The 25,125-nt window shown below is 50.6% G+C and overlaps 1 protein-coding gene across 1 annotated transcript in view; it reads left to right on the top strand.

The window, feature by feature from the left end:
• Positions 1-25,125, top strand: part of PLB1 (phospholipase B1) — a 137,578-nt gene that overhangs the window by 93,475 nt on the left and 18,978 nt on the right. The window contains exons 34-50 of the mRNA XM_090280991.1: positions 47-120; positions 4,906-4,949; positions 5,480-5,588; positions 7,214-7,265; positions 7,660-7,740; positions 8,292-8,357; positions 9,045-9,145; positions 10,125-10,206; positions 10,872-10,976; positions 12,000-12,095; positions 12,683-12,754; positions 18,550-18,615; positions 21,748-21,808; positions 22,340-22,398; positions 23,981-24,048; positions 24,309-24,352; positions 24,529-24,628. Coding sequence (XP_090137117.1) covers positions 47-120; positions 4,906-4,949; positions 5,480-5,588; positions 7,214-7,265; positions 7,660-7,740; positions 8,292-8,357; positions 9,045-9,145; positions 10,125-10,206; positions 10,872-10,976; positions 12,000-12,095; positions 12,683-12,754; positions 18,550-18,615; positions 21,748-21,808; positions 22,340-22,398; positions 23,981-24,048; positions 24,309-24,352; positions 24,529-24,628 — 1,280 coding nt within the window. The remainder of the gene's footprint in view (positions 1-46; positions 121-4,905; positions 4,950-5,479; positions 5,589-7,213; positions 7,266-7,659; positions 7,741-8,291; positions 8,358-9,044; positions 9,146-10,124; positions 10,207-10,871; positions 10,977-11,999; positions 12,096-12,682; positions 12,755-18,549; positions 18,616-21,747; positions 21,809-22,339; positions 22,399-23,980; positions 24,049-24,308; positions 24,353-24,528; positions 24,629-25,125) is intronic.

Here is a 25,125-nt window from a genome sequence, read left to right as displayed (position 1 = left end):
CCTCTGACCTGCTGATTTTCCTGTGGGTTTTGGTGTGTTTTCAAAGGCTGGCATTGGAATTGGCTCCAAACCAGGCGACCTTCCTGATGTCACCATGCAGTATCGGGGGCTGTCATATAGGTAATGATAACCCTTGACCCCTTCCCATCCTATGTTCACCCCCAGAGATGGGGTGGGTGTGGGTTTGTCTCCTGTAAATTCATAAATAATAAAGAGCAAGGACCAGGTCTGGAAGGGCCTTTCAGAAGAAAAACCTGTGCTATGGCTGCAAAATGTCACAACGTGGTGAGTGGAGAGGGGCTTTGACCATTGATGACGTTTTTATCTCCTTTTCTCTTTTAAAATTGTCCAGAAAAAGCAAATCTGGGTTCTTATCAGACTCCTGGGTCAGCAAATCCAACAGGAAATGCACCTGAAAAGCACCAGATCTCTGAGTCCTCACCTGCCGGTTTGCGTGTATATGTCTCTGTTTCCTGTTTGTATGTATTTATTCATGTCAGTTGGTAGTAGTTACACCTCTGCCTCTACATGTATGTGCACACATGTACAGGAAACTCCACAATGCAACACACCTGAGGAGGAAAGAACCAACACAGAATCACAGCCAACAGACGGTGGAGGAGGGGAGTGTGTGGGAAACAGGCAGACGCTTGTGCTTGTTTGGCAGTGCTCTGTATACGTAAAGGACACCTGAGTGCTGCCGGGAGGTGGACGGGGGAAGAACCAACCCCAACTTCCCAGAGAAGGTGGTAGCCCCATCGTGTCTCGACAGAATAGCCGTTAGATCGTGGAAGGGGTGAGAAAGAACATTCCAGATGCAAGGTGTCAGGTGAGCCAGCAGTTGGATGTGGGCATCCTTGAGTTTCTCTCCTAATAAAGCTCACATTTATGTATGCGCCCCAGTGACTGGCGATTAGTTCAGAGTTCAGAATAAAACCCACCACGGGAGGGCAGAGTGCTAATGAGAAACTGGGCGGCCCAATGGCGCGCTAGCCGCCTCCTCCTGTTTCTTCATGGGGTGAGCTCAAATGAAATGTTTCTTCTGAGAAAGTGAGAGGGAATCCTGGGGTGATTAGGATTGTGACTGTTTTCTGCTCCACCCTGAGGACAGTCTCAGAGGGAAAGGTTTCCCTGGGTGAGAGAGGTGTCGTCACTGAGCCTGTGGCTGCCCACAGAGAGGATCCCGGGCGTGGGTAGCGTGAGAACATCACCCCCTGGGAGCTGGGGTTCACGCTGCCCAGCCCTAGTGGCCCCTAGGTTTCCACATACCTCAGCCAGGTAGGTGGTCTCCAATGGGCTGCCTCAGAGTGAAACAGAGCCTCCCCTCCTAGCCACTCTGCCTCAAATGTTACTGAGGCTGCAAGAAACAGAAAATCCAGTGGGAGAGGAAGGTATCAGAGCTTATTCCAACCTGGGAAAAGGAGGAGACTGTGGCAGCTGCGTTTAGTCGTAGCTGACAGAGGCGTGGAAAAAACAGAAACTAGATGAACCAGTGACGGATGATGAAGAAGCCATGCCTGGTGGTGCAGTCTGGGGACGGGAGGGGACCTGCCCGACTTGACACACAGTTCCACTGGACAGGTTCTGAGAGTCAGATTCAGACAGGCGATCTTCTACTAAACATTTCTGTCTGCAGCAGTGGAATTATTCAGCCATTGCTCTGTTCCTTCCTACAGGCGAGTTCCCGTAAGGCCTAATGTTTCGGTCTTCTGTATCCAATGGCTCATATATTCAGCCTCATATTTTCAGTGGCTGCTATCCCTTTAAATCCTTTGTTTATTCTAAATGTTTCAAATACCTGTCCCAAGATCCCCATGTGTCAAAACCGGAAGCTCTAGGTCAGAGCCTGAAAGACAGCTTGACACATGGTAGGTTATATAGACTCATGTTTCCCAAAGTTGGTTCCATGGAACACTAGCCCCAGCTATATTCCTGAAGAGGGCAAATTTCTTTGTATTTTTTGGGAAACACTACCTGCTATATATATCTTTCCTCTGGGGAACACACGTGCACGTTAGCATTTTAAAGGCTCCGAGAATACCTGCAATGAAAAAAAAATTTTTCTTTTAATTGTATCTGTTTAATCTGGTGTTTCCCTTAATCTCAGAATGCTTTCTTTGTTCATATACCTATTAGCATCCCCTGGGAACACACTAGAGCAGCAATTTTCAACCAGTGTACCACAAGAATTTTTAAAACATGCAGCACCTGCTTATTTAGTCAGGGGAACTGACCTCTTTCCCCTTAGATTGTCAAATAAAAAAATGACAATAACCAACACAACAATAGCCATTTGGTGTGAATGAATCAATATTATACACACACACACGCACCCCTTTTTTTTTTGTCAAATCAGCAAAAAGGATAATGTGTTTTTTGGTATGCTAAAGAATGTTAGTAATTAGTTTATGTGTGCCCTGAGATGAAAAAAGCTGAAAAATCGCTGTACTAGACCAATCCGAGGAAAGCAACTTTCTGAAGTCATTAAAGCTTCTAGGTTAGAAATACTCAACAATAAATAATCCTAAATAAATTTAAAATGTGATTTGAGCTTCTTCCTTCCAAAAAGAAAAAAAACCACACACAAAAACCAAGTGGAGAGAATAGGCCTCAGGATGCTGGATGGGAGGTGGGGGGCTGTGAGCAGGCCATGCAGGTGGAGGCTTTGCTGAGAATATTTCCAAGGCCCCTTGACCTGTGAGAACCATAGAGTTAACAGTCTTTAGAGCATTGCCTTTTCTTCTGTTGAAATAAATTGTCTTGTTTGGCACCATTCAAAGGACCAAAATAAAATGGACTTACCAAAAAATGCATTTCTTTGTCTTGTTAATTAGGAGTTCAATCTCACGTTACTGAAACTCCTTGAACAAATGTTCTGAAGCATCTACTCTATTTCTCTGCACTGTGGTGATGACAGGAGGACCAAGCCCAGCCGCGGAGCTCAGGCTGTAATTAATACAAATTACATGAATCGGCAGGCCTCCTGTAGACTAGCTGTTTCATGTGGATCTGTTTTCTTTCATGTTTCACATAGCTCTGATCAAAACGAGGGCTTAACTTTTTGTTCTATATTTGTTTGTGTAATTCTCTCTTTTCTCCTGGAACTGTTCACTTGAAAATGGGCTCAGAGAGAGATTTCCACAGCCTATCGGTGTAGCTCAGTTACAGTGCTCCTTTTAGAACAGTTACATTTAGGCAAGAAATTACCCTAGGAAATACTTGACATGTGTGTGTTTACATGGTTTTTTAAAGTTTTTAATTAAATTTAATGGATGACATTGATTCACAGCACCATCCAGGTTTCAGGTGTGCAACTCAACAAAACGCCATCTGTGCACACTGCATCGTGCATCCGCCATCCAAAGCAAAGCCTCCTTCCCCATTTATTCCTGCTTTGCCCACCTCCACCAGCCCCCACCTCCCTTTCCCTCTGATTGTCACCACACTGTTGTCTGTGTCTATGTGTTTTTTATATACATATAAATATATATTTATATGTGTGTGTTTGCTTGTTTAATCCCTTCCCCTTCGTTCTCCTAGTCCCCCCCCCCACCCAACCCGCCTCCCCTCTGACAGCTGGCAGTCTGTTCCATGGGTCCATGCCTTTGTTTCTGTTTTGTTCATCAGTTTATTTTGTTCATTAGATTCACAGATGAGTGAGATCATCTGGTACTTGTCTTTCTCTGACTGGCTTATTTCACTTAGCATAATAGTCTCCAGGTCCATCCATGTTGTTGAAGGAGAAAGGAAGCAGAATTAGAACACAGTGATTAGAGAAGGTGTATGATTTATAATTTCCTTTCAAGTGTGAAGTAGTCTAAGTGCTTTTAGTCCAAAGAAAGAAGGATCAAAAGGAGCTAAAGCAGCAATTTTATGCAGAGTTGGAAAAGAATGGGAAGCACAAACAAATGCCCAACCACTGGCCATGTTATGTTTAGACACTTGAGGGGGGAGGGAGGAGAGGGATACCTGGGGAAGGTTAGAAGGGTGGGGCTTACCTGGTTTCTCTCTCCACCACCAGGAGCTGTTGAGTGTTTAGCTTAAGCCCTTGACCACACTGGGGTGAAATAGTCAACTTCATTTCAAGCATTCCTTGAATGGAGAACACCCATGACTTTGATTCATGACCTGTCCTTTGGAAGCCTCTCCTGGTGGGCTGGATGCTAACACTGTGTTCTCATAACCTATTGGCCTAGAATGATATGCTGGAATTGAAGAGAGAGGTGCAGAAGGAAAATAACAGTAAATATAGTACATCTGAACATCAGACTTTGTTAAAATAGAAATACTTCTCTTCTTGCTTCCCACATGTATTCGATTTAAATGCATGAAAGGAAAGGAAAATTTCAGTGTGTCTTAGTGTTAGATTGAGGGCCATAACACTCTATTAGATTAAGTAAAATGCAATTGGGCATTGGAAGGCAGCGAGAGGCCATTCCCTGAACCTTCCAGTGGGATTTGCCTCCCCATTAGACAAGAAGAACATATCCGTTTTCTAAAAGTTCCCAGCTCAAGCTGGTTTTTTGTTACCCTTACGGTTTTGTAGTCACCTTTAGAAGGTTAGGGAACCCCTGTGCACCTCAGCTTCCTACTCTGCAAGGTGGAAACAGTGGCGTCTTAGCATGTGGGGAGACATGAGGTAACTAATGTGGGGTTCAGTTCCTGGCTGGGCCCATAGTATCCTCTGGCTAATCTCTCTCCCTCCTGACTTGGTGGAGAAAAGAAACAGTTCTCTTTTGCCTTCAAATCCTGTATCTGGGGGAAACCAACCCATTGGGGAATTCAGATTTTCTCAGAATCTCTCAAACACAAAGAGAGGGGCTTGGCACATCTTACAGGTGCTGATGGTGTGGGCGCTAAAAAAAGCTTATGTACTGATTCAGTCTCATGGCTTACTCCCTACAGTTCAGGAGGAGACGGCTCCCTGGAGACTGTGACAACCTTACCCAGTAAGTAACCACTGGGGCTTTAGGCCTGAGAGCACCTCTCAGCTAAGAAAGGAGGAAACAGCATCTCGCTTCTGATTACTGTTGAAATGAGAGGAGAGGCTTGTGGACAGGCAGCTGAGGGGGTGGAATAAACACTGTATTTGGAACACAGAGACCTGGGGTCACACCCTGGCCCTTCTATGTGCTTGCCAGGTGACCTAGAGCAAGTCACCAAACATCCTGAGCTTCAGGTTTTCTTAAACGTGGGCAGACAACCAAATGGGATAGTGACGATTCTCTGCACAATTCTCTGTGAACTGTGAAAGGGGGCGGTAGGGTAGAGCTGAGACCCTCACTGCCTTGGCCCACCTTTTCATCAAGTCACTTCAACTCAGAGAGGCCCCAGCTCCTTGGGGGGCACGCACTCCGCTGCCTCTCCCCAGGCTGCATGAGAATGGTAATGCAGCCTGCTGCAGGGACACGAGACCAGACAAGACCCCTGGCCTTCCGTCCTAAGCTCTCTGTGTCCTGTTCACCCCTTCCTCTTCCAGATATCCTGCGGAAGTTTAACCGCTATCTCACAGGCTACGCGCTGGGCACGGGTAACGCCAGTGACAGAAATTCGTTCCTCAACCAGGCCGTTCCTGGAGCAAAGGCTGAGTACGGCGTGTGGGGAGGGGGGCCCGTGAGAGGCACTCCTCTTTAAGGTTGCAAAACTGCTGTCCATGTGCAAAGGGGACATTCTCCCATTTGCAGCAATGATTGGAGAGGCTCTAGGCCACTCCCTTCCCTGACCGCCCCTGTCACTAAGCTAGAGAGGCTGGAACTTGGACAGGACTGTGACCCTAAAGGTTGAACTCCTGACCTTACATTCATGAACAGCATGCTCTAATCATTCAACTAACTGACCAGCGTTATCCAATTTTTAAAATTTACCATAGCATGATGGTGCTAGCCAGATTCATTCTCTCCAAAGCCTTACAGATGGCACCTTTACCAAAAGATCAGTGTGTCAAACAAATGGACAGGCAAGCCAGAACCTCCTTTCATAGAGGCCGCTGGGGCAACAAGTCATGTCCTGTCACTAACCTGCTGGAGAGCTAACGGGAAGCTCAGTTGAGAAACCAGAGGCAGTGAAGTAGAAGTTCTTAGCCTCCCAGGATGACCCCACCCCCCAGAGGCCCCTCATCCTGCTTCTAGAGGTCCCAGCAGCCTGGGTCCCTTGTTTTGGCCCAGTCATCTGAGCCTCTGTCATACTGTCATCTTTTGGCTCAGGCCCACACCCTTCTGGTTGATGGGCATGGTCTCCAGACCTATTCACTCAGCAGGGTAATAGAAATAGCTGGGGAGAGATGGACCCACCATCGGGTCCCAGGAGATCACTGTGCTGTGGACGCATCCCACCCAGATCTGTAACAGGGCCCTGGACTAGTGGGGTGCTCAGGATGCCTGAAATCTAGCCCTTCCATGAATTAGAAACTCACCTGGCTGCTGTGGCTCAGTGGATTGAGCATTGGCCTGTGAGCCAAGTGTCGCTGGTTCGATTCCCAGTCAGGGCACATGACTAGGTTGCACGTCAGGTCTCCAGTTGGGACCGCAAGTGAGAAGCAACCACACAGTGATGTTTCTCTCCCTCTCTTTCTCCTTTCCCCTCGCTCTAAAAATAAAATAAACAAATAAATAAATTATTATTTAAAAAAAAAAAAAGAAAGAAACCCAGGCACGTGTACAGTGTATATTTATTCTCCATCTCTTTCTAAAAGAAGCATTTAGATAAGTTTATTTTTTTTTAAATGACATGATTAATATACACTTAAGAGAAAAATCACAGCCACTGGGGGGAAAGAGAGGAAGCAACTCTGTCCATCTGAGCATTTTTATAGTTATTGTAACTGAGCACCAAAGTCTCAGCGTCCTGGCAGCCAAGGGAAAAAGAGGAAGTGTGCTAAAACTTTCATAGATCTAAGTTCAGGGGCTAAACCAGTGCTGCAAAGATGGAACCCTAAAAGACACTTTGTACATGCAGTTCTATGGAGGAGATGATGAGTAACAAACAACTGGCTGTGCCTTTGACTGCAGCTTTAGGACAGACACACAGCTGGTGTGGCAGAGGGTTATTTGTTGTAGGAATGCTCCAGAACAGGCAAGTGACTCCTTGTTCCTGAGCTTCCAGGCTCTGCCAGCTCACGCAGTCAGGTTAATGCCATGGAAACCTCCAGTTCAGACCCTTTAGGGGGGAAAATCCAGGCATTCTCCTGAACAGGACTGATTGCCTCTCTTCTCAGGGAACTTGCAAGCCAAGTCCAGACTCTGGTGCAGAGGATGAAAGATGACCAGGTGAGTTGGATTTACGGTTACTTTCAAACACTAATTTTCTAACCCACAAAAATCCCCGAATGGATTGGTCTGTCATGAAAACAGTGGGCCCCCTGTTACTAGAGGCATTCCAGTGGCGGTAGAACAGCCCTTGGTGGAAACCTTCTGGAGGAGATTGTGTTAGTGCAGAGGCATTTGTTGCTGATCACAATGACCTTGAAAGTCCCTCCTGGTGCTAAGAGTCTGTGGTCTATAAATAAACCTCTAAAATTCTTTCAGCTCTGAGATTCTGATTCTGTTATTTCAAGTGGGCAAGGACGTCTCCGAGGGTTCAATGGGTTTCCTAGGGCTGTGGTGTTTTTTATTTGCTTGGTTGTTTGTTGGAAACCATCAAGCATCTCCTCCCTCTGTGCAGAGAGTAAATTTCCATGAGGACTGGAAGGTCATCACGGTGCAGATCGGAGGCAGCGATTTGTGTGACTACTGCTCAGATTCGGTAATGGGGGCGGGGCAGGCCTGTCCATGGCTCCTGATCATGACCCGGAGGCCTTGGAGAGCCTCTTTGAAAACAGTCCCCAGAATCAACCCTAGAATTATACAACTACACCCGTGTGTGCATGCACACACACACCCGTGTGTGTGCACACGCTTCTTACCCCCATGACCCTCAGGTTTCTGACTCTGCCTTGATGTCTCAGTAGGGTAAGGTGGCAGGTGGCAGATCTATGGGGTTACTACCTCCCTCTCTTATAATTCCTGAGAATTCAGAAAGAAAAGGAACTGTAAGCCTCAAGCAGGTAGAAGGAGGTCTTTCTACTTTCTGCTCCTGAACTAAAGTTCTGGCTGAAAGTGCCGGTCTTCTGACTGGCCCACCTTTTATAACAGTGAATGGTGAGCAGCTCATCTCAGATTTTGATATGATGAGCAAGGGACAGCTGGAGACTAGAGGGAGAACAAGTCCTGGGGGCTGGAACCAGAGGGTACCTGCAACTGCCCCCGGCCCCCTCCTCTTAACCAGTCCCTCTTCTCCCTCCTGTCTCTTCCCAGAATCTCTATTCTGCAGCCAACTTTTTTGCCCATCTCCGCAATGCCTTGGACATCCTGCATAGAGAGGTAGGTGGTAGCAGCTCAAGCACGGTGAGGGGAAGGGAGGAGGGGGAAAGAAGGTGAAGGCTCCTTCCCTTTCTAGAGGTTGGAGCCCACCCACAGGGCAGCCTCATTGCATTTGGAATCACCCCAGAAGGACCTCAAGCTTGAAGAAGGGAAAGCAATGTATGCACTAATAGTCCCCACGCCACTACCTGGGACATTCCCTGGTGGTGGCAGCTGGGCAGCTCCCAGGCTGGACACTGTACTCTGGGCCACACGGTGTATCTACAGCAAGCCTTTTTCTGAACCCGTACCCAGCAACAAGCTCTCTCCCACCCCCGGCATAGGCAAGCCACTCCTGCACTCTGGCCACCAGGTGGTTCTCGGGGTGGCTGAGTCCCTGGGCCTGCTCAGCAGAGTTAGTCCTGGTGGGGCTAGAGAGAAATGGTCAAGGGCTGATGTCCTACCAAAGGGGGTGTCTCTGCCACTAAATTTAAAGCTGGCAGATTTGGGTCCGCTAACTGATGGCTGAACAGAGCTGAACTCCCGGCACTCAGACTTGGGTCTGCCATGATGTCCTGCTCTGGGAGGAGCCCACGGGGGCACACGACCTGCAGGGACCCTAGAGGCTGTTTCTGCTTCTCAGGGCCCTAAGGGAGCTGGAGGGAGGTGTCCCTGGAGCCCCTCTCTCAGCTGTGTTCTTGCCCTCAGGTGCCCAGAGCCCTGGTCAACCTCGTGGACTTCATGAGCCCCCGCGCCATGCGGCAGGTGTTCCTGGGGAACCCAGACAAGTGCCCAGTGCAGCAGGCCAGGTAAGCCGTGCCGACTGCCCCCACCCCCTGGTCTGGCTTGTGCAGCTGTGGTAACTCCTCGGGGTCTTTGTGACTTGGTCTGTCCATGTGCCCACGTCTGTAAAGGGGTTCGTGTACTGGGGCCACCGCTCTCTGGGAGGCTGGAGCCATGGCCCGTCCCTTATCCAACTTCAGGGTGTTGGCAGGAACCTCTGTGTTACAGGGCAACCCAGAGGGACAGGCCAGGGCTGGGGCAAAGGCTAGTGCTTGAGAGATAGTGTCACCCAGCCTATGAAGAGACAGCATGGGACGGTCAGAGGTGAGGAAATGACCCACACAATCTAGTCACCTTTAGCAGAAGTGAATTAGGGAGGGAACTTCAAGTCGGGAGGATTTTGTTCCTTAAGCTGGGTGAGAGGGTACATGCATGGGTGTGTGTTTTATTACTCTTTGTACCGTATGTACTTCTATTGAACAAATACTTTCACAGAGCTTACTGTGAACCAGACACTGTCCTGAGAGCTTTAGAGATAATGTCTCTTTTAACATCAAGTATATTTCATGGGTATGAAATAATTCATAACAAAATCAAAGACAGAGTGGGGCACTAGTGTCATCTAAGGAGGTGTCTGCGGACATGAGCACTGGAGTCCCCCAGATACCAGCTCCAATACCGGAGGATGCATTTTTATTTCATTTTAAAAAACTAAACATTGCGTTTTCCTTGCCTAAATCTGTTTGCTCAGCATGCTTTGCTTCAGGCCCAGCACCTGCAGCCCAGCACTTGTACTCTGTTAATAGGAGAAGGCACTCATCCATGCACCCCTGGGAATTTATCCCATCCTGTGTCAGGCCTGAAACCTGCCCCTGAGCACGTGCATCAGAGCCTCACGACACGTGTGGTCCTAAGCCCAGGCTCACGTGAGCTGCTCTGTGCGGCAGAACCTGGCCCCAGCCTGAGCTTTGGCTCCGGTCCTCCTGCCTCCTTCTCTTTGTGCAGCATTTTCTGTAACTGTGTTCTGACCCCTCGGGAGAGCTCCCAAGAGCTGGCCAGGTTGGAGGTCATCGCCAGTGCCTACCAGGTGAGACCAAGAAGGGCTCCATTCGGTGTGCTCTCCCCCCTCTCAATGAGCACACCAGCCCAGAGCCCCCTAGGGGAGGCACAGAGGGGAGGGAAGAGCCATTCAGGGTGCAAGGGGGGCTTCACCATCTAGGCCCCTTCCTCTGCCCCACCAGCTGACGTGTCTCAGGCAACCGGTTGGTTGGAGTCATTCCAAAGGAATCCAGGTGGCAAAGCCCCCGTGGCCCAGCTGCCCATGGTGACTTAACCTCAGTGCTTGGCCTGGGGAGGGTATAGCCTTGGATGCCCTATGGGACCCCCTTTCCATTCCTTGCACCCTGGGGGCCCAGCTGCCCCCACCGCTCCTGCCCCTCACGTCCTCAACAGGCAGGCCTGGGGGCTCTCCGGAGACTCTTCCCAGGTTTTTATTCCCTGTGGGACTTCCCGCCTGGCCCTTCCCAGCTTGTAGTTCACATAAAAGCAAAACAAAAGGTGACCCAACCTGGAAAGAGCTTTGCGATCAAGTGTGTTTGCCTGCTCAAGGGAAGAGCTGAGTCAGCACCCCCCCCCCATTTCCCAGGGAGATGGGGACTCTGCCCACTACCCCACCCTTGTGCCCACCACCCACCCCCAGGCTCTTGGGCCACCTAGGGCCTGTGCTGAAGGCACCCATGGGTGTGTCCCCAGAGCAGCCTGCGTGAGCTGGTGGAGTCCGGCCGCTATGACACGCGAGAGGACTTTTCTGTGGTGCTGCAGCCCTTCTTCCGCAACATCCTTCTCCCCGTCCTGGAGGTATGTCCCTGCCCTCTCCGGCGGGGCTTCTGGAGAGAAAAGGGGATTCAGGGCAGAAGGGCCCCGTGCTTCCCTCAGGGTGCGGATAGAATGGGAAAGACACAGGCGGCCTCCCGGTGCCGGTCTGGTGTGTGCAGCCTCCTTGAACTTCGGAGCTGCATTCCCAGGGCAACCGGAGGTGCGAAAGCCACCTCTGCCATGTTGAGCATCTACTCTGTGCCAGGTACTGTGCTTGCCAGATGCAAAATCTTTACAACCACATTTTGAGGTGAGTTTTATCATCCCCACATAGTGCCAGCTCAGAGTGTCAACAGCTTTCCTGAAGTCACATAGGAAATATGGGGCAGAGAGGCAAGATTCGAATGTGTCTAGCTCCAGAAGATTCACCGTAGTTATAAAGGAGGGCTTGTGGTGTTCAGTTTGCACCCCCGGCTGTGCTCTGCGCCTGGCACTCCCACTCTGAGTGGAAGAGCTCTGTGAGTGGGCCAGGGTGGGGACTTGGGTCTGTCTAGCTGGGTCTCCATCCTAAGGGCCTGGCCTAACTGGAGGGAGCTTCGAGCACCCCTGAGTGCCTCAAGGAAGAGGAGATGGCACACTACCCTGTATTGGCTTTGCCCAGGCCTGCCCTGAGGCTTGGCCCCATTCTCCCCTCCAAGACCACCAGGACCATCTGACCAGTGGCTGGGAAATAGCTTTTCCCAGCTGGTCAACCATGGCATGGGCTAGGGCCTCACACCAGTGTGCCTAAAAACAAATATGGCACTTAAAAAAAAAATTAAATAAGGGAAATACTGAGGCCAGAAAGGAGAATGGGGGTTTGGGGTCACCCAAGGCTTTGATCTGTGGGATTGCTCTGATCTCCCCCATGAGGTGAGCAGGCCCCATAGAAGTCCGATGGCTCAGAGCACCCCCAGGGGAGGAGGGTGTCCAGCGGTCCATCCCAGGGCTCCGGCCCGTGACTGTGGCTCCCTCACAAGCCTCTGCACCCACAGGATCTTGAGGAAGTCTATTTCTCTCCTCCAGGATGGGCGCCCAGATATGTCTTTCTTCGCCCCAGACTGCATCCACCCAAGTCAGAAATTCCACTCCCACCTCTCCAGAGCCCTTTGGGTCAATATGGTAAATTATGTGGGGTGCCTCGGGGGTTGTAGCCTACAGCAAAGCACCGGCCCCCCATAGAATGGAGTGTTCTTGGCCTCCTTTTGCCAGCAAGGTGCAGATGAGTGGTGGCTGGTGCATCTGTAGATGTCTATAGAATTGATGACCTCGCAGTGCCCCAGACAGACAGGGCCAATAATGTCATGGTGACATCACCATGCCCAGCTCCTAAGATCCCAGGGTTAATCACACCCTCTCCCCTGTGCTCTGAGCTCTGCTAAGGGGCTCTTTACATGAATGCCAGGCAGACCCCTCACATAGTCAGCATTTCCTATGTGCTGGCCTCTGTGCTAGGCGGCTTAACCCATGCTACTTCATTGAAGCTTCTCCAGAGCCCTGCTGTGTTATGAGTTTACTTGGAAGCTGAGTCCTGGAGAAGCTAAGAGACTCGCCCAATATCCCAAAACTTGCAGCTGGCAGAGCCAGGAGTGGAGGCCAAGGCCCCTGAAATTGTGATTGGAGCTTTCCCACGGCAGGATGCTGCCTGGGGATGTTCTCTCCCGTGGAAACTAATGACTACACCTGCGTCTCTGTTCTTCCCCAATCAGCTTGAACCACTCGGAAGGAAAACAGATACCCTGAACCTGACAGCAGATGTACCCCTCTCCTGCCCCACTCAGGTAATAAGGGAGGACCTGCTTTTCTCCTCCCCAGGAAGCCAGAGCTCTGACCTCACCCTGCCCCCTGCAGCCTCCCCCACAGCTTCCGCCTTGCCCATCTTGTCCCGCATCTGGAAGCAGATGGACTTTGGAGGATGGAAGGAAGTCGATGAGAACAGGGAGGGGACAAGCAGGCGGGAGAGGAGGCCTGGGTCCAGGCAGAGGGTGATGTTCAGGGTGAGAAAGGTGGACCCCTGAGCAGGGGATTCAGGAAGTCAGAAGGATGATGGGAAGGCTGGTTTTAGCATGGGACGTGTGTCAGGTGGGAGAGTCAGACCACAGGTAGAGGCCTAGCAAGAAGCCTGCAGGTCTGAGGTTGTGGTTAGTGGTGGTAGAGCTTGAACTGGGAGTTTCCAGCAGGGATAGGGTCAGAAAGGACAGCCGGGAGCTGTGTGGGGGAGGGGCAAGCCAGCGTGGCCTTGGTGAGAACTCAGCTCCTTTTAAGGAGCAGTTGTTCAACTTGATTTCAGGCCTGGGTGGGGGCAGGTTCATGTTCCCCCTGCCTTTAGCTCCCTCTTCTAGGCCCTGTCTTATGCCTTTTTAACCAAATAAGGCCGAGGCCTGAGAGGCCTCAGCAGCAATAATTTCCTACCCTCCAGGCTGAGCAGGAAATGGCCCCGCAGCTCCCCCAAGTGCCTGCCAGGGCTCCAGAGAAGGTGGCAGCCCTTCCGGGCCCCACACACCCTGTCTGCTACCTTCCCCACCCCAGTGTACGGCCCAGGCTCAGCCTGTGTGCCATCAGCCTCCGGAGAAGCAGAGCGGTGGGGAAGAGGGGCTGTGGAAGTGAGGGCAGCGGCAGCAGAGGCCTCAGGTGCGGGGTCTGGTGCATGGTTGGTCCAACGAGGGAGTGACCAGGGCACCATGCATGCCTCCACTCGAAAGGTCTGATGCTGGCCGGAAGGCTGGGGCACAGGCCTAGAGGGCTCTGCTGTGCCAAGTGTAGATGGTTGGATTGCTAAATCCTAAGCATGTCCAGGGGTCCTAGGGGAGGAACCAGGCCACCTCTGTAGTGGGGGCATTTGGGGACTCAGAGCAGATGCTGTAAACCATACTGGAGGTAAGTCTTTTGATATTTTTACAACCCGTGTGGCCATACTGAACATCAGCCATGAAGACCTTCTCCAATCTGCCCATTTAACTTTCCATTAAGTAGTAAAAGTAGTAACAGCCCATCCCAGGGAGCTGTCATTGCTCTTCCTCCCCACAAACATGTATTAAGTACCAGGTTAGAGCCTAGGCACTAGGTCAGGGAGAGCCTGTCGCCATGGGCTTCCAGGTGACCTGTGCTGCTCTCTGCCCAGACCAGGCAAGAAGCCCCAATGGGGTGCCACACCACCAACACTCAAGTCCCGGTGAGCTCTGCTCCTCCTCCTGGACAGAGCCAGTGGGGAGCAGAGGAGAGCAAATCCAGCCTCCTGGAACCATGGAAGGCCAGCCTGGAAGAAGCGGTTGCCAGGCAACCCCAGAGCCCATTCCCAAAGGCTCCATCTGTTGGCAGGCCCAATTTCACTGCACCGGGCCATGTAGCGTTCTGTGTTCCTCAGGCCCCATCTGCTCCCGCCTGTGTGACTCTGAGCGCTATAAAAGTCCACCAGCATCTCTGTGTGAGCTGACAGTATTTTAGTGCTGACTGGGTCTAAACATAGAGGCAACAGGCAGGACCGTGGGGGAGGAGGGGGCCGAGTCCATGCGAGCATTTGGGAGCTTTCTCAGCCTCCTCCCTGCTCCTCCCTGGCCCCAGTCAACTTCAAGTGCAGTCTGCCCGGCCAGGTCAGGCTCTTAACCATGGTCCACAGATTTCTGGCGGACTTCCAGGTTGAACAAATGACTTTACAGCCAACTGTAGAATAAGCATTCTGTGGACGATGACTGTTGTCCCCTTCCTGCCTTCATCCCCTCTTCGCCCACTTCTTTCCTAACCCAGGGCAGCTGGTGGTAGCCCCGCAGGCTTTGAAGAAAGCAGGTGAAAGACCAGCACCGTCCTTCTAAAGCTCTTATTCATCTTGCCCTCTCTGAGCATTTGACAACGTTAACTCCCTCCTCCATGAGTTTCCTGGACGCAAAAGCACCTCATTGTTCTGTTTTTCTGTTGCTTCCCCTTCTTGTCTCTCTTGGTGACCCACCTTCCCACTTCCAGCCCGGAAAATGTGGACGTCGTCCAACCGTCCTGTCTTAGCCCTATTCTCTCTTCTCTCTGCCCAGCCCCTCACTCTGGGACTTGTCCATTTCCAGGAGTTGCTGTTAAGTTCTTTGTAGAAGACTCCCCAGTCTGTGTCTTTACTCCTTTTCTTTCCCAGACTCCAGTTCTGTGTTTCTGACCCTTAAGAGCTGTTTTCCCCTACATGGTGTAAGGTTACCCAGACGGCAGCTTACAGGAACGGTCAAGGTATCAATAAAGAAGGGGAACAAAAGAGAGATGCAAAGAGGGAGAGACAGAGAGGCAGAGAAAGAGAGAAACCAAAGTAATTTCAAGTGATATTACATCCAGGCTTTGATTTGGGAAAAAGCAGAGGTTTGTTGGATTCAATTATACATGTTGTTTAGCAGTGTTTCAGTCTCGAATTACATATGGGGACACTGTTATCTTTGGAATGCTTTGGACTTCTAAGTCTCTTCATCCTGCCCTGACCTCACTATCACCTCAAACTCAACAAACTTACATTCGAAAAATAATTTTTAAGTATGGAGGGTCAGAATAGGAACTAAATATCTATCTTCCCAAACTCTACAGTCCTTAGGACGTTCCTATTTCTATTAGTGTTACTGTGGTTTCCACCTCTCTGCAGGTGTGGAAGCTCAGGCAGGAGCCCTGCCACCTAGGATCCTTCCCAGTGTCCCTCTGGCCCGCCCCTGACTCCCAGTCCCACCGCCACCACCCCATTCAGATCCTTCACACTTTGTACACTAAAGGTTATCAGGTCCTACCTTCCCATCCTAAAACAACAGAGAATTCTATAACCATAGGATCTCCGCGGGGAGGGCCTGGGAGTTCTGTTGACGTCATTCTCCTAGGATAAAAGTTATTCCACCACATCCCTCCCAAGGTATTACCATAGCCTCCGCTTAAATTCCTACACTCTGAAGGCAGTGCCCTTTACACTGCTAAGGGGCTGCCCGTCAGCAGGCTGTGAGATTAGCCAGCATTTGGAATGGCGTGGCCTGTTGTGTCCTCCTCCCTCCTGCCATCTCCACCACCCTCCCCTCAGTTCCCTCAGCCATTTATCGCAGACAAGTCTTCCAAACCCTGCCTCATGCAGCAGGTATGTCTCCTTGGAACATGGCTGCTCTTCAGGTGGTGCCCAGACCTGCCTGTACTCTCTGGTTTGGTCTGAGCAGCACAGAACAGAGAAAAAGAACCACCACTCCTTCACGGTGGAACTTGAAACCTAGTGTCACAGCCAAGATGAACATGACCTTCTCCCAAAGCCTCTGACTCATGCTGCTGACTCACATCAGGAGGCTGTCTTAGTTCTGCCCCACCCCCAGGCAGGCCATGCTGTCTTTGCCCAGACTTCCTGGACCTGTGTTTAATGGGCTTCACCTTCTACTCATGGGTGTTCCCATCGGAGCCTAAGAGAGCCAGTCATACTAAATGATGGAGTCCCTCCTCCACGTAACCTGCTCACCGACAGGCCTGTAAACTACTGTGACTCATGCGCACATCACCTACCTCTGGTCAACAAAACGAGCCCTGAGCAGCCCAGGCCACCTGTCTGTTGCTGACCTGGACCTGTTCTTTTATTATTATTCTGGCCTCCCTCCCCACCGAATTCGCGTCTCCCTGACCTCTGACCCCTTTGACTCAATCTCTCTTCTCTCGCCTCTCCCCCAACCCTGGGATCATGTGACCAGGTAGACTCTCCAGTTTGACTTTCAGCACTTCCGTAAAGTCAGAGTGCCTCTCTGTGCTCTTGCTTTTCCCAAGCTGGCCACTCTGGGACTAGCTCCAGGCCCCGGACCCTAGGCCCAGTCAGGGCTCCCCTGAAGTGGAGGGAGAATATTAATTAGCAACGCATCCCTCACTAAGTCTTGTCTTTGAGGACCATGCATTCCCAGATCGTACGGCCATTCCTCATCAGTCATTGTACTTATGGCCATAACTTCCTTCGATGCTTCACGGCTGCCTCCTAGCTTCTCACACTCTCTGCCTGGCGGGGTTGTAAAGCCTCTTTGTATCCTCCCCTCATCCCAGCACTCAGAACAGTGCTCTGAACACATGGGGGCTCAACAAATATGGATCAGTTACGTAGAGAATACTCCCAGGTTGCCCTCTTGTGATGGTGAATGCTCAGGAGATGCTAAATGATATTAGCTGGAGATGAGCCTAGTTAGCCGTGGCGACATGCCGTTGTAAGGTCTCTTTTGCCCTACCCTTTTGCTCACAGTGCCCTTGGCCCTGAGTACTCCTCTGGCCCATGTGTCAGCTACGAACAGACTCAGAAGGAAGGAGAGACATACATAGTATTCAGAGGGCTGAGGGCTGGGAGTTTTGTGCATGTAGAGTTGGTCCTCCCAGGTGACTGCTGAGTCGCTCTCTTCCTCCTCCTCTCTGACCACCCAGGGCCTGACACCAGTGCGAGGAATGGAACCAGGCCATTTCTGGTCCAGAAGGCCTGTCAAGTCAGGCCAGGCCCTATTCTCACTCGCTACATGCTTGCTGTCTACCTGGAACAGGTCACTTCTGCACTCTGGACCTCAGTGACTCCTCCTCTGCAAAATGGAGGGTCGCAGGGGCTGCAAACTCGGACCAGAGGCCAGGCAGGAACATGATGGTGTGAATGGGATCAGGCATACGCCGAGAGGAAGGGGCAGGGCCAGGACTGAAGAGAGCACTCAGGTTCTATCTATCTCCTCTCTCTGCTCCTCCTCTGTTGCACCATTCAGGCCAAAATAAAGCAGAACAAATCGAAACCTCTCCTGGATGGGCTCAGCCCCATGAGCGGTGAGCTTTCAACCCCTGGAACTGATCTCCAGTAACCTCTTTTCCAACATTCTGGTTCTTTCTTCCTATTCCCATGTTATTCCCAAATTTCAGGCCATGGCCCATCTACCCCACTCTCGTCACACCTTGTGAAAGAGATGACAACCCTGGGCCTTTTGGTGTTTCCTGGCCTCAGTCTTTTAAATGCGTTCTTGCTTCACCATCATTTTTACATGTTCTTATTCCCTTGCTTTTCCCATTTCTCCTCTGCCTCTGTTCGTCCCCCTTGATTGACCCGTCACCTGCAACTAAATAGACTTGGATTCTTGACTGGGCTTGTGTGAGAACCCCTTGTGAACTGGATAGGTGAGTAGGGCATGAAGAGGATGTTCATCAGGAAAGCATGACCAAAATACATGAAGCCAGCCTGAAGGGGGTGAGACACATAGTTCAAGAGAGGAGGAAAGAAGATATTAAACCTAAGCTGATAATCATAATACTGTAATATGAATCTCTTGCCAGAGAAAATCCAAAGGAAAGAAAACAGTTCCTTGCAATGATTAGGGTGATGTTCAGTTGCTAAGGCAAAATGGAAGCGTCGAACCCTGAATAAAGCAGACATGGACCCTTTTTAGGCCTTGCATTGTGTATCCCTTGCCAAAGCTGATATGTGAAACCCTCTGGGGAATGAACAAAATTATATTTATGCAGTTCTTTCTATTTGAGTGCAGAAAAGTCATGTGAAATAAGTGCAGAGGACAGGATTATTAGTTCTTATCTTTCCTAAACAGCCTTCAATAGATAACCTCCCTCTGTGGTTTCTTTTCTCTCTCAGAACGAGCCTTTCCTGAGAACCCTCCGGAACAGTAACTACACCTACCCCACCAAGCCAGCCATTGAGGTAACTCCTGACTCACGTCTGCCTCTCTCGGGGACAAACCATTTCCACCAGCCAGTGACTCGGGGTGTGATGCAGGTTTCAGAGCGTTTGCTTAATGGAAACGTAACCTTCTTACAAACTGGAAACTGGAATATAAAAAAAAATTCCCTAGCCACAAAGTTCCGGAACTGTCCTAACATGTTCTCAAGTGCTTTCCTGACATCAGCAACTAACAAGAGGAAGGGCCCATGAATTGCTTTTTTGTTTGTTTTTTACCTTTGTACAAACATCATTTCTAATTAGGCAACTCAGCCTTTCAAGAAGGGATGAAGGGGCGGCAGTAGGTATGATGTGTCATTGACTTGCTGAAAGGTGGAAGCCGAGTGGAAAGTATCTTAACTCCAGGGGCTGGGCCCACTGGAAAGCTGATGCTTATCCAGGTGGGTCCCCAAGGCTGGCTTGCTTCAAGTCAGTTGTCCTGGCTCTAAGGGACCCCAAAGGATTCAGGGCTTTAAGGACTATTACCCCAAAGGTGGCCTGGAGGTCCCTGGACCACACCAGACCTTGCAGGATGGGCCTGGTCCAGATCAGGTCCACCGGCCACCAGGACAGGGGCTCAGCCACCAGTGTCAGTGGAGCATCTATGGTAGGTCCGATCTTGTGTTAGAGGCTGGAGGGAATTCAGGGAAGTATCAGACATGACCCTCCCCTTGGGGAGTTAGAGATCATTTCCATACTGAGCATCTACTGTGTGCCAGGCACTGTCATAGACAGATGGGTCCTATCCCTCATGGGGCTATTCAATAAATAACTAAACACAAGCATTTCAGGTAGTGGTGACTCCTCAGAGAAAAGCGATGTGAGAAAGCATGATGGGGCACCGGAGGGGTGGTGAGTTCTGATGAGCTGGGCAGACCAGGCGTCTCTGAGGAGGGAAGATTTGCGCTGGGACATGGATGATGAAAAGACACCAGCTATCTGGAGAGCCAGAGTCCCGGGCAGGACCAGGAAACACAACGGCTCTTAAGTGGGGCTGAGTTGGGTGTGTTCGAGGAAGAGGAAGAAGTTTGGGGTGGCTGTGGGCATGTGAATTAGGTGGAGACTGGGGGTGATGAGATCAGAGGAGTTTTCAGGGGCCAGATCATCCAAAATCTGAATCCCTAAGTAGGAAGGCTGGACTTTAGGTGGAGAGATGTAGGAAGCCATTGGAGGTTCTAGGAGAGGGCGACATGTTCACCTTTAAAAAGATCTCCCTGACTAGTGTGGAAAATGGATTGGGGAACAGCAGGAGGGATTGAGGAAGGGCCTTTTCTAAGCTAGCTGACACATTGAGACTAACCTATAGGAAATTATTGAAGAACTGTTAGGGACTAAGTTCTGGGGTCCCAGCTTCATGGCTGGGGTAATGCCAGCCATCCAGTCTCTCTAGATTCTTTCAGGCTCACATTAACCCACCGGAGGCTTGTCCCAGGCTAACTATCAGCCAAAACTCATTATAATTGAAATGTCAGCTGCATCTTGTCAATCAGGCATGTAATTATTTAACATTTATATATTGGGTGCTTGAATGAAACAGGCACTATGCTGAGTGTTGGGTATATAAGGTGAGCTAAGTGGGCCTGGGCCTGCCCTCTTGGATCTTACAGTCTTGTGTCTTTGCTCCTGCTGCTAGGAGAGTTAGAAACCAGGCCTAGAATGTGTGTATGTGTGTGTGTGTGTGTGTGTGTGTGTGTATGTGTGTGTGTGTGTGTGTGTTTAATACCTTGCTGTGTTAGCCACAAACAGGCAATATCAACATTACCTGGGAACTTGTTAGACACACAGAGTCCTGGGTACCACCCCAGTCCTACCAAATCAGAATGTGCATTGAACAGGACCCCCAGGGTATTCGGGCACGCTGCCGTGTGCCGTTCTCCCTCGTGACGGACGAGCATGCACACGTTACCACCTGTGGCTATTCTTCCGCACAGCACCTGCTTGGCTCTGGCTCACCAGCGAGCGGAGGTAGTTCTAAAGTACTCACAGCTATAGAACTTTTTCCTTTAATTGCATTTTCCCGGATATCTGTCATTGACACACAAACACATTCTTGACTTCAGTAGAACAGCCACACAGAAGAAGGAATCCATCAGTGTGATGAATTGAGCAATTCCTTAGAAGAAATAAATTACATCAAATTAAGTAAATACTATTTAAAAGAAGTTTCATTTTGGCTCCCTCCTGAGAGGAGTGTTTCACAAGGCTTGTCTTCATCATCGTCTGACTAAAGCAGAAGAGATGAGCTTCCGAAGCCTTTGCAGAGAATCAGCCCACCGGTCAGCGCCTGTTTGTGAAGTTCTGCAGTGCATTCAGCACTGGGCTTGTCTCTCAGTCCCTCCTGGGGACATGCAGGTGTTTGGGACTCTGGAGAGGAGATTCCATTGCTCCCCCAGCTTGCTGGTACCGGTCATTTCTGTGCCTTCTGCTTCTCACCCCATCCCTCCCTCCAGCACCTGGAAAAGGTGTTCTGTATTTTCGATTCAAAGAAATTTGACTAAAGGTATCCAGGTTACAGGCATTAATGTTTGCACGCATAAGGAATTGGTTGGCTATGAAGTTAAATATCCAAAAAGATATACACATGTACAGAAAAAATATGCAGAAACCAGGAACTTTGCAATTGTAAAAATTACATGTTCCTTCCCTAAAAATATTCAAACTAATTATTATTTGAGCCCCAGCCTTGTAATTAATGTCCATTAGCTTAATGTTAAACAACAAAATACCAAACCCATCTGTAATCTCTGATTAGGCATCCAAGCTTGTGTTCCCCTAGGAGACCACCTGCAGCGTGACTGCACGGTCTCTCCCCTGCTTTGGTAGGACTGCCAGCTCCGTTTAAGCGTGTAGATAGTGGAGATGAGAAAGACTGTGTGGGTATGCATGTGTGTGCCCACCATGGTGTGTTGTGTGCACAGGGAGAAGTGGACACCCATTTCCTCTCTTAATGTCCCTCGCAGTCCATCTACAACCAGCAGGTCTTACCCTCGCATGAGCCCCTACAGTGACAGAGTTCTCGCCCCTGTGAATAATGACTTAGCTAGTTCCTGGGCTGATGCTAACCTCCCTGCACAATGAGTGTTGGGCGTTGTGTCTTTTTTCCTGTCGCTTTAGAACTGGGGCAGTGACTTCCTGTGTATGGAATGGAATCCTTCCAGCAGTGTTCCCACCTCGGGTGAGTGAAAACGTCATTCCCACTTCAATTAAGGGCCTCACTAGAAGTGCAGTTAGTGGGAGACCCTACAATTGTACCTTGGAGTCTTGAGCATGCCTTGCTGATTCCTGTGCAGTGCAACCCACGGGAAGCTGGCCTGCAATCCCTGCTGGGCCCCCAGGCCTCTCCAAAAATCACATTCTCATGGCCACTTGGTCCCAATGGCATCCCTCAGGCCCCCCTGCCCAGTGAGGTGGGGAGAGGCAGGGATTGGGGACTTCTCTACCTATGCTCATGACCCCCACAGCTGGGACTTTACTCCAGCGTGAATTGAGATCCTCTCTGGATGGACAACAGCCTTCAAGGCCATTACCTTCAGTGCCTTGGTTGGTTTAAATGGAAGTAAGAGGTGAAGTTGCTAACGCCCTAGGCTGGAAATAAGTGTAATGGGAACCTGTAGGACTATAGTGGAATCTCAGACTTCTGGTCAAGTTCATGCTTTAAAAGAGAGTCCTCCCCCTGACCATCCATCTTTTCACCTGTCTATCCCAGTCCATGAGCTCCGACCAGCAGACATCAAAGTGGTGGCCGCCCTGGGTGACTCTGTGACTGTGAGTACCGACTTGCACCAGGCGTGGGCACCAGCCAAGCCCTGTGCAGAATCAGTCTTCCTCTGAGCTGGCTCTGCATTTAGCTGACACTTAAGGAGAGCCTACCTGGTCAGCACCGAACCACGGCCGGGCAGCCACAAGACATCACCAGGCAATGTAGAACACCCTTCCCCCCGCCCTCCCACTGTCCCCAAGCATTGTATCTGTGTGCTCTGGTACTCATCCAAGTCTGCCTGCCTATGTCAGGAAACTCACCTCCATCTACCTGACTCACAGAGCGGTGGGTCTTACCCACACACAGCCCAGCGCCCCTCACCCCACTTAAAGATGTGTTCTTTGGGGCAGAGGGAGCCCAACTCCTGCATAAAGATAGCACAGTTTCACTAAGTGGATCCTGTTAGCCAACGACTTAGCTACGGCTGCATGCAAGACACTGCTAGCAATTTGGGGGCGGGGGGGCAGGGGCAGAGTATGAGACACAGTCGTAACCCTCAAGAAATTTGTTCAACTGGGAAAACAAGAAACTTACACAGAAGGAGCTACATAATCATATGGGTAGCATACAGGACTTTTAAACTCAGGTATTTGTTTCTGTAAAAGCAAACAATTTCCCCGTGGGTATGTGAATGCATTTTAATTTTGGTATGAACATGGAGAAAGCCATATATATATATATATATATACATCAGGCTCTTTACCATCGATTTGCTTAGGTGGTATGTATATGTGGGTCACCATTGATTAGGTGGTGCATATATGTAGCTTAGGTGGCATTGGGGCAAGATTATTGTATCATTTCACCAGTTATTGTGAACATGTATTATTTTTGTAAGTTTCAAAGAAGTTATTTTTTAAGATAGAGCATTTAAAGAAAGCTTTATAGAGTATGTGGAAATGGACAAAGGTCTTAGAGAATGAATTAGACATCTCAGGCTGGGCAGGAGAGAGCTCAGCACTCCTGGAAGTGATGGAGTGGGTGGTAATGGGACAGGCTGGTCCAGGGTCCTCAAACCTTGCGTCAATTTGCTTAGACCTGGAGGTTTGTGTGGACAGGAAAGGAGTAGGTGAACAAAGGAAGGAAGGTGGAAACCGGATAATGGCAAACTGAGGAAGTTGGTAAAGGGGTTTGGCCTTGACCCTGTGTGTGGGTAAGGGAAGCCCACTGAAAGGTCAGAGTCAAGGGGAAGTACAGAGAGGTGGTGCCCTCAGAAGCACAGATGGGCAGCCCGGTGAGGAGGGAACCGGAGCTGGGGACGGCGGGGTCAGGCAGGAGGTCAGAGTGTTGTCCATGGCAAGAAGATGAATGTGGCAAAGGGAACAAAGAGAAAGAGATGGGAGCTGGAGAGGTTGTGAAGGAAGGGTCCTGATTCTTCTAACACCTGGTGGCTGGTTGTATACAGAGGATTGGGGAGTCAGGACAACTCAGAGAGGCAGGGTCCTGGAGAAAAGCTGGTACCATTTTCAGAAAAGATACACCCATGTCCTGGCAGCTATGCGGGGGCACAGGGGCTTTCCCGGTGCCCTCAGCCTGCACCTGGGCCCAGCCCAGGTCTGCAGCCTCCTTTCTCTTCGCCTTTCACAGGTGGCGGTGGGAGCTCGCCCAAGCAACTCCAGTGATCTGCTCATGTCCTGGCGGGGGCTCTCCTGGAGGTGAGGACTTCTCCACTTCTTTTCTATTGATGACACTGCCCCAAAGGGGCATGGGTGGTGTCTCCCTGTCAGCCCCCCAGTGATGAGGCCAGGTGCCATGGCTCAGTGCTGAGATACTAGGAGAGGCTCCCGTGCTCCTGTTCATCCTAAGGGAGATGGAAATCCTGTATCAGGGCCAGACTCTCTGGTTCTGACTCAGAAACATAAGGATGTGGAGCAACGGGTTAGGGGATTTGAACAAATGTGTTTCTCTTCCCCAGCGCCGGAGGGGATGGGGTCTTGGAGACCCACACCACACTGCCCAGTAAGTAGCAACACAAGCCCCATCAATTGGCCACAGCAACCCTTCCCAGAGGCCAGGGTTTTCCCCTGTCAGCTAGCCCCGAAAAGATCCCAAACCGTCCTGCCCCCCACCTGTTCCCCAGCACTGCACGCCCATCTCCCACTCATCTGTGCTATCTGCTTTCTCCCTCTTATAAGACATTCTGAAGAAGTTCAACCCCCAAATATTTGGGTTCTCCACCGGTACACAGGAGGAGACAGCAGGACTGAATGTGGCTATGGAAGGGGCCAGAGCTCGGTGAGTAGACGTGGACCCAGGAGGAAGAGTAGAGGGCAGGCTGGGTGATCATGGAGGGAAATGGAAAGGGGGGTAAGGTGGTACCTGAGAGCCTGGCCCCAGGTGAGCAATAATCGTTGCCGCACATGGAGGGCTTCTGTGTGCCTGGCCTGGAGCTGACCTGGGGCTGGCCCCTCACTCGGATGGATCTCATGTAATCCTCACACCCTTCAGGACAGTGAGGCTTAGAAAGTGTCCTGAATGGTCCAAGCTTATCAGAGATGCCAGGATTAGACCAGGCTGACCTGGGGCCTCTGTTCTGCTCCATGGAGCTGCTACTGCCTCTCAGGGCAGCAGGAGGAAGCACAGGGCTCCCCCACCCCAACCCCGGTGCTGTCCTGCAGACTCCAGCTGACCCCCACGCCCTGCACTCTCAGAAACTCAGGAACTTAGCGTGTGACCCTGTGGACAGCCACCCTTCCTCTCTGCCCTGTTGCTGAGGAACCTGCAGTGCTTGA

The sequence above is a fragment of the Furipterus horrens genome, unplaced genomic scaffold, assembly GCF_987537825.1.
Source record: "Furipterus horrens unplaced genomic scaffold, mFurHor1.1.pri manual_scaffold_6, whole genome shotgun sequence".
NCBI lineage: Eukaryota > Metazoa > Chordata > Mammalia > Chiroptera > Furipteridae > Furipterus > Furipterus horrens.
Note: the sequence above shows the minus strand (reverse complement) of the source record. Positions and strands in the feature narration are given on the sequence as shown.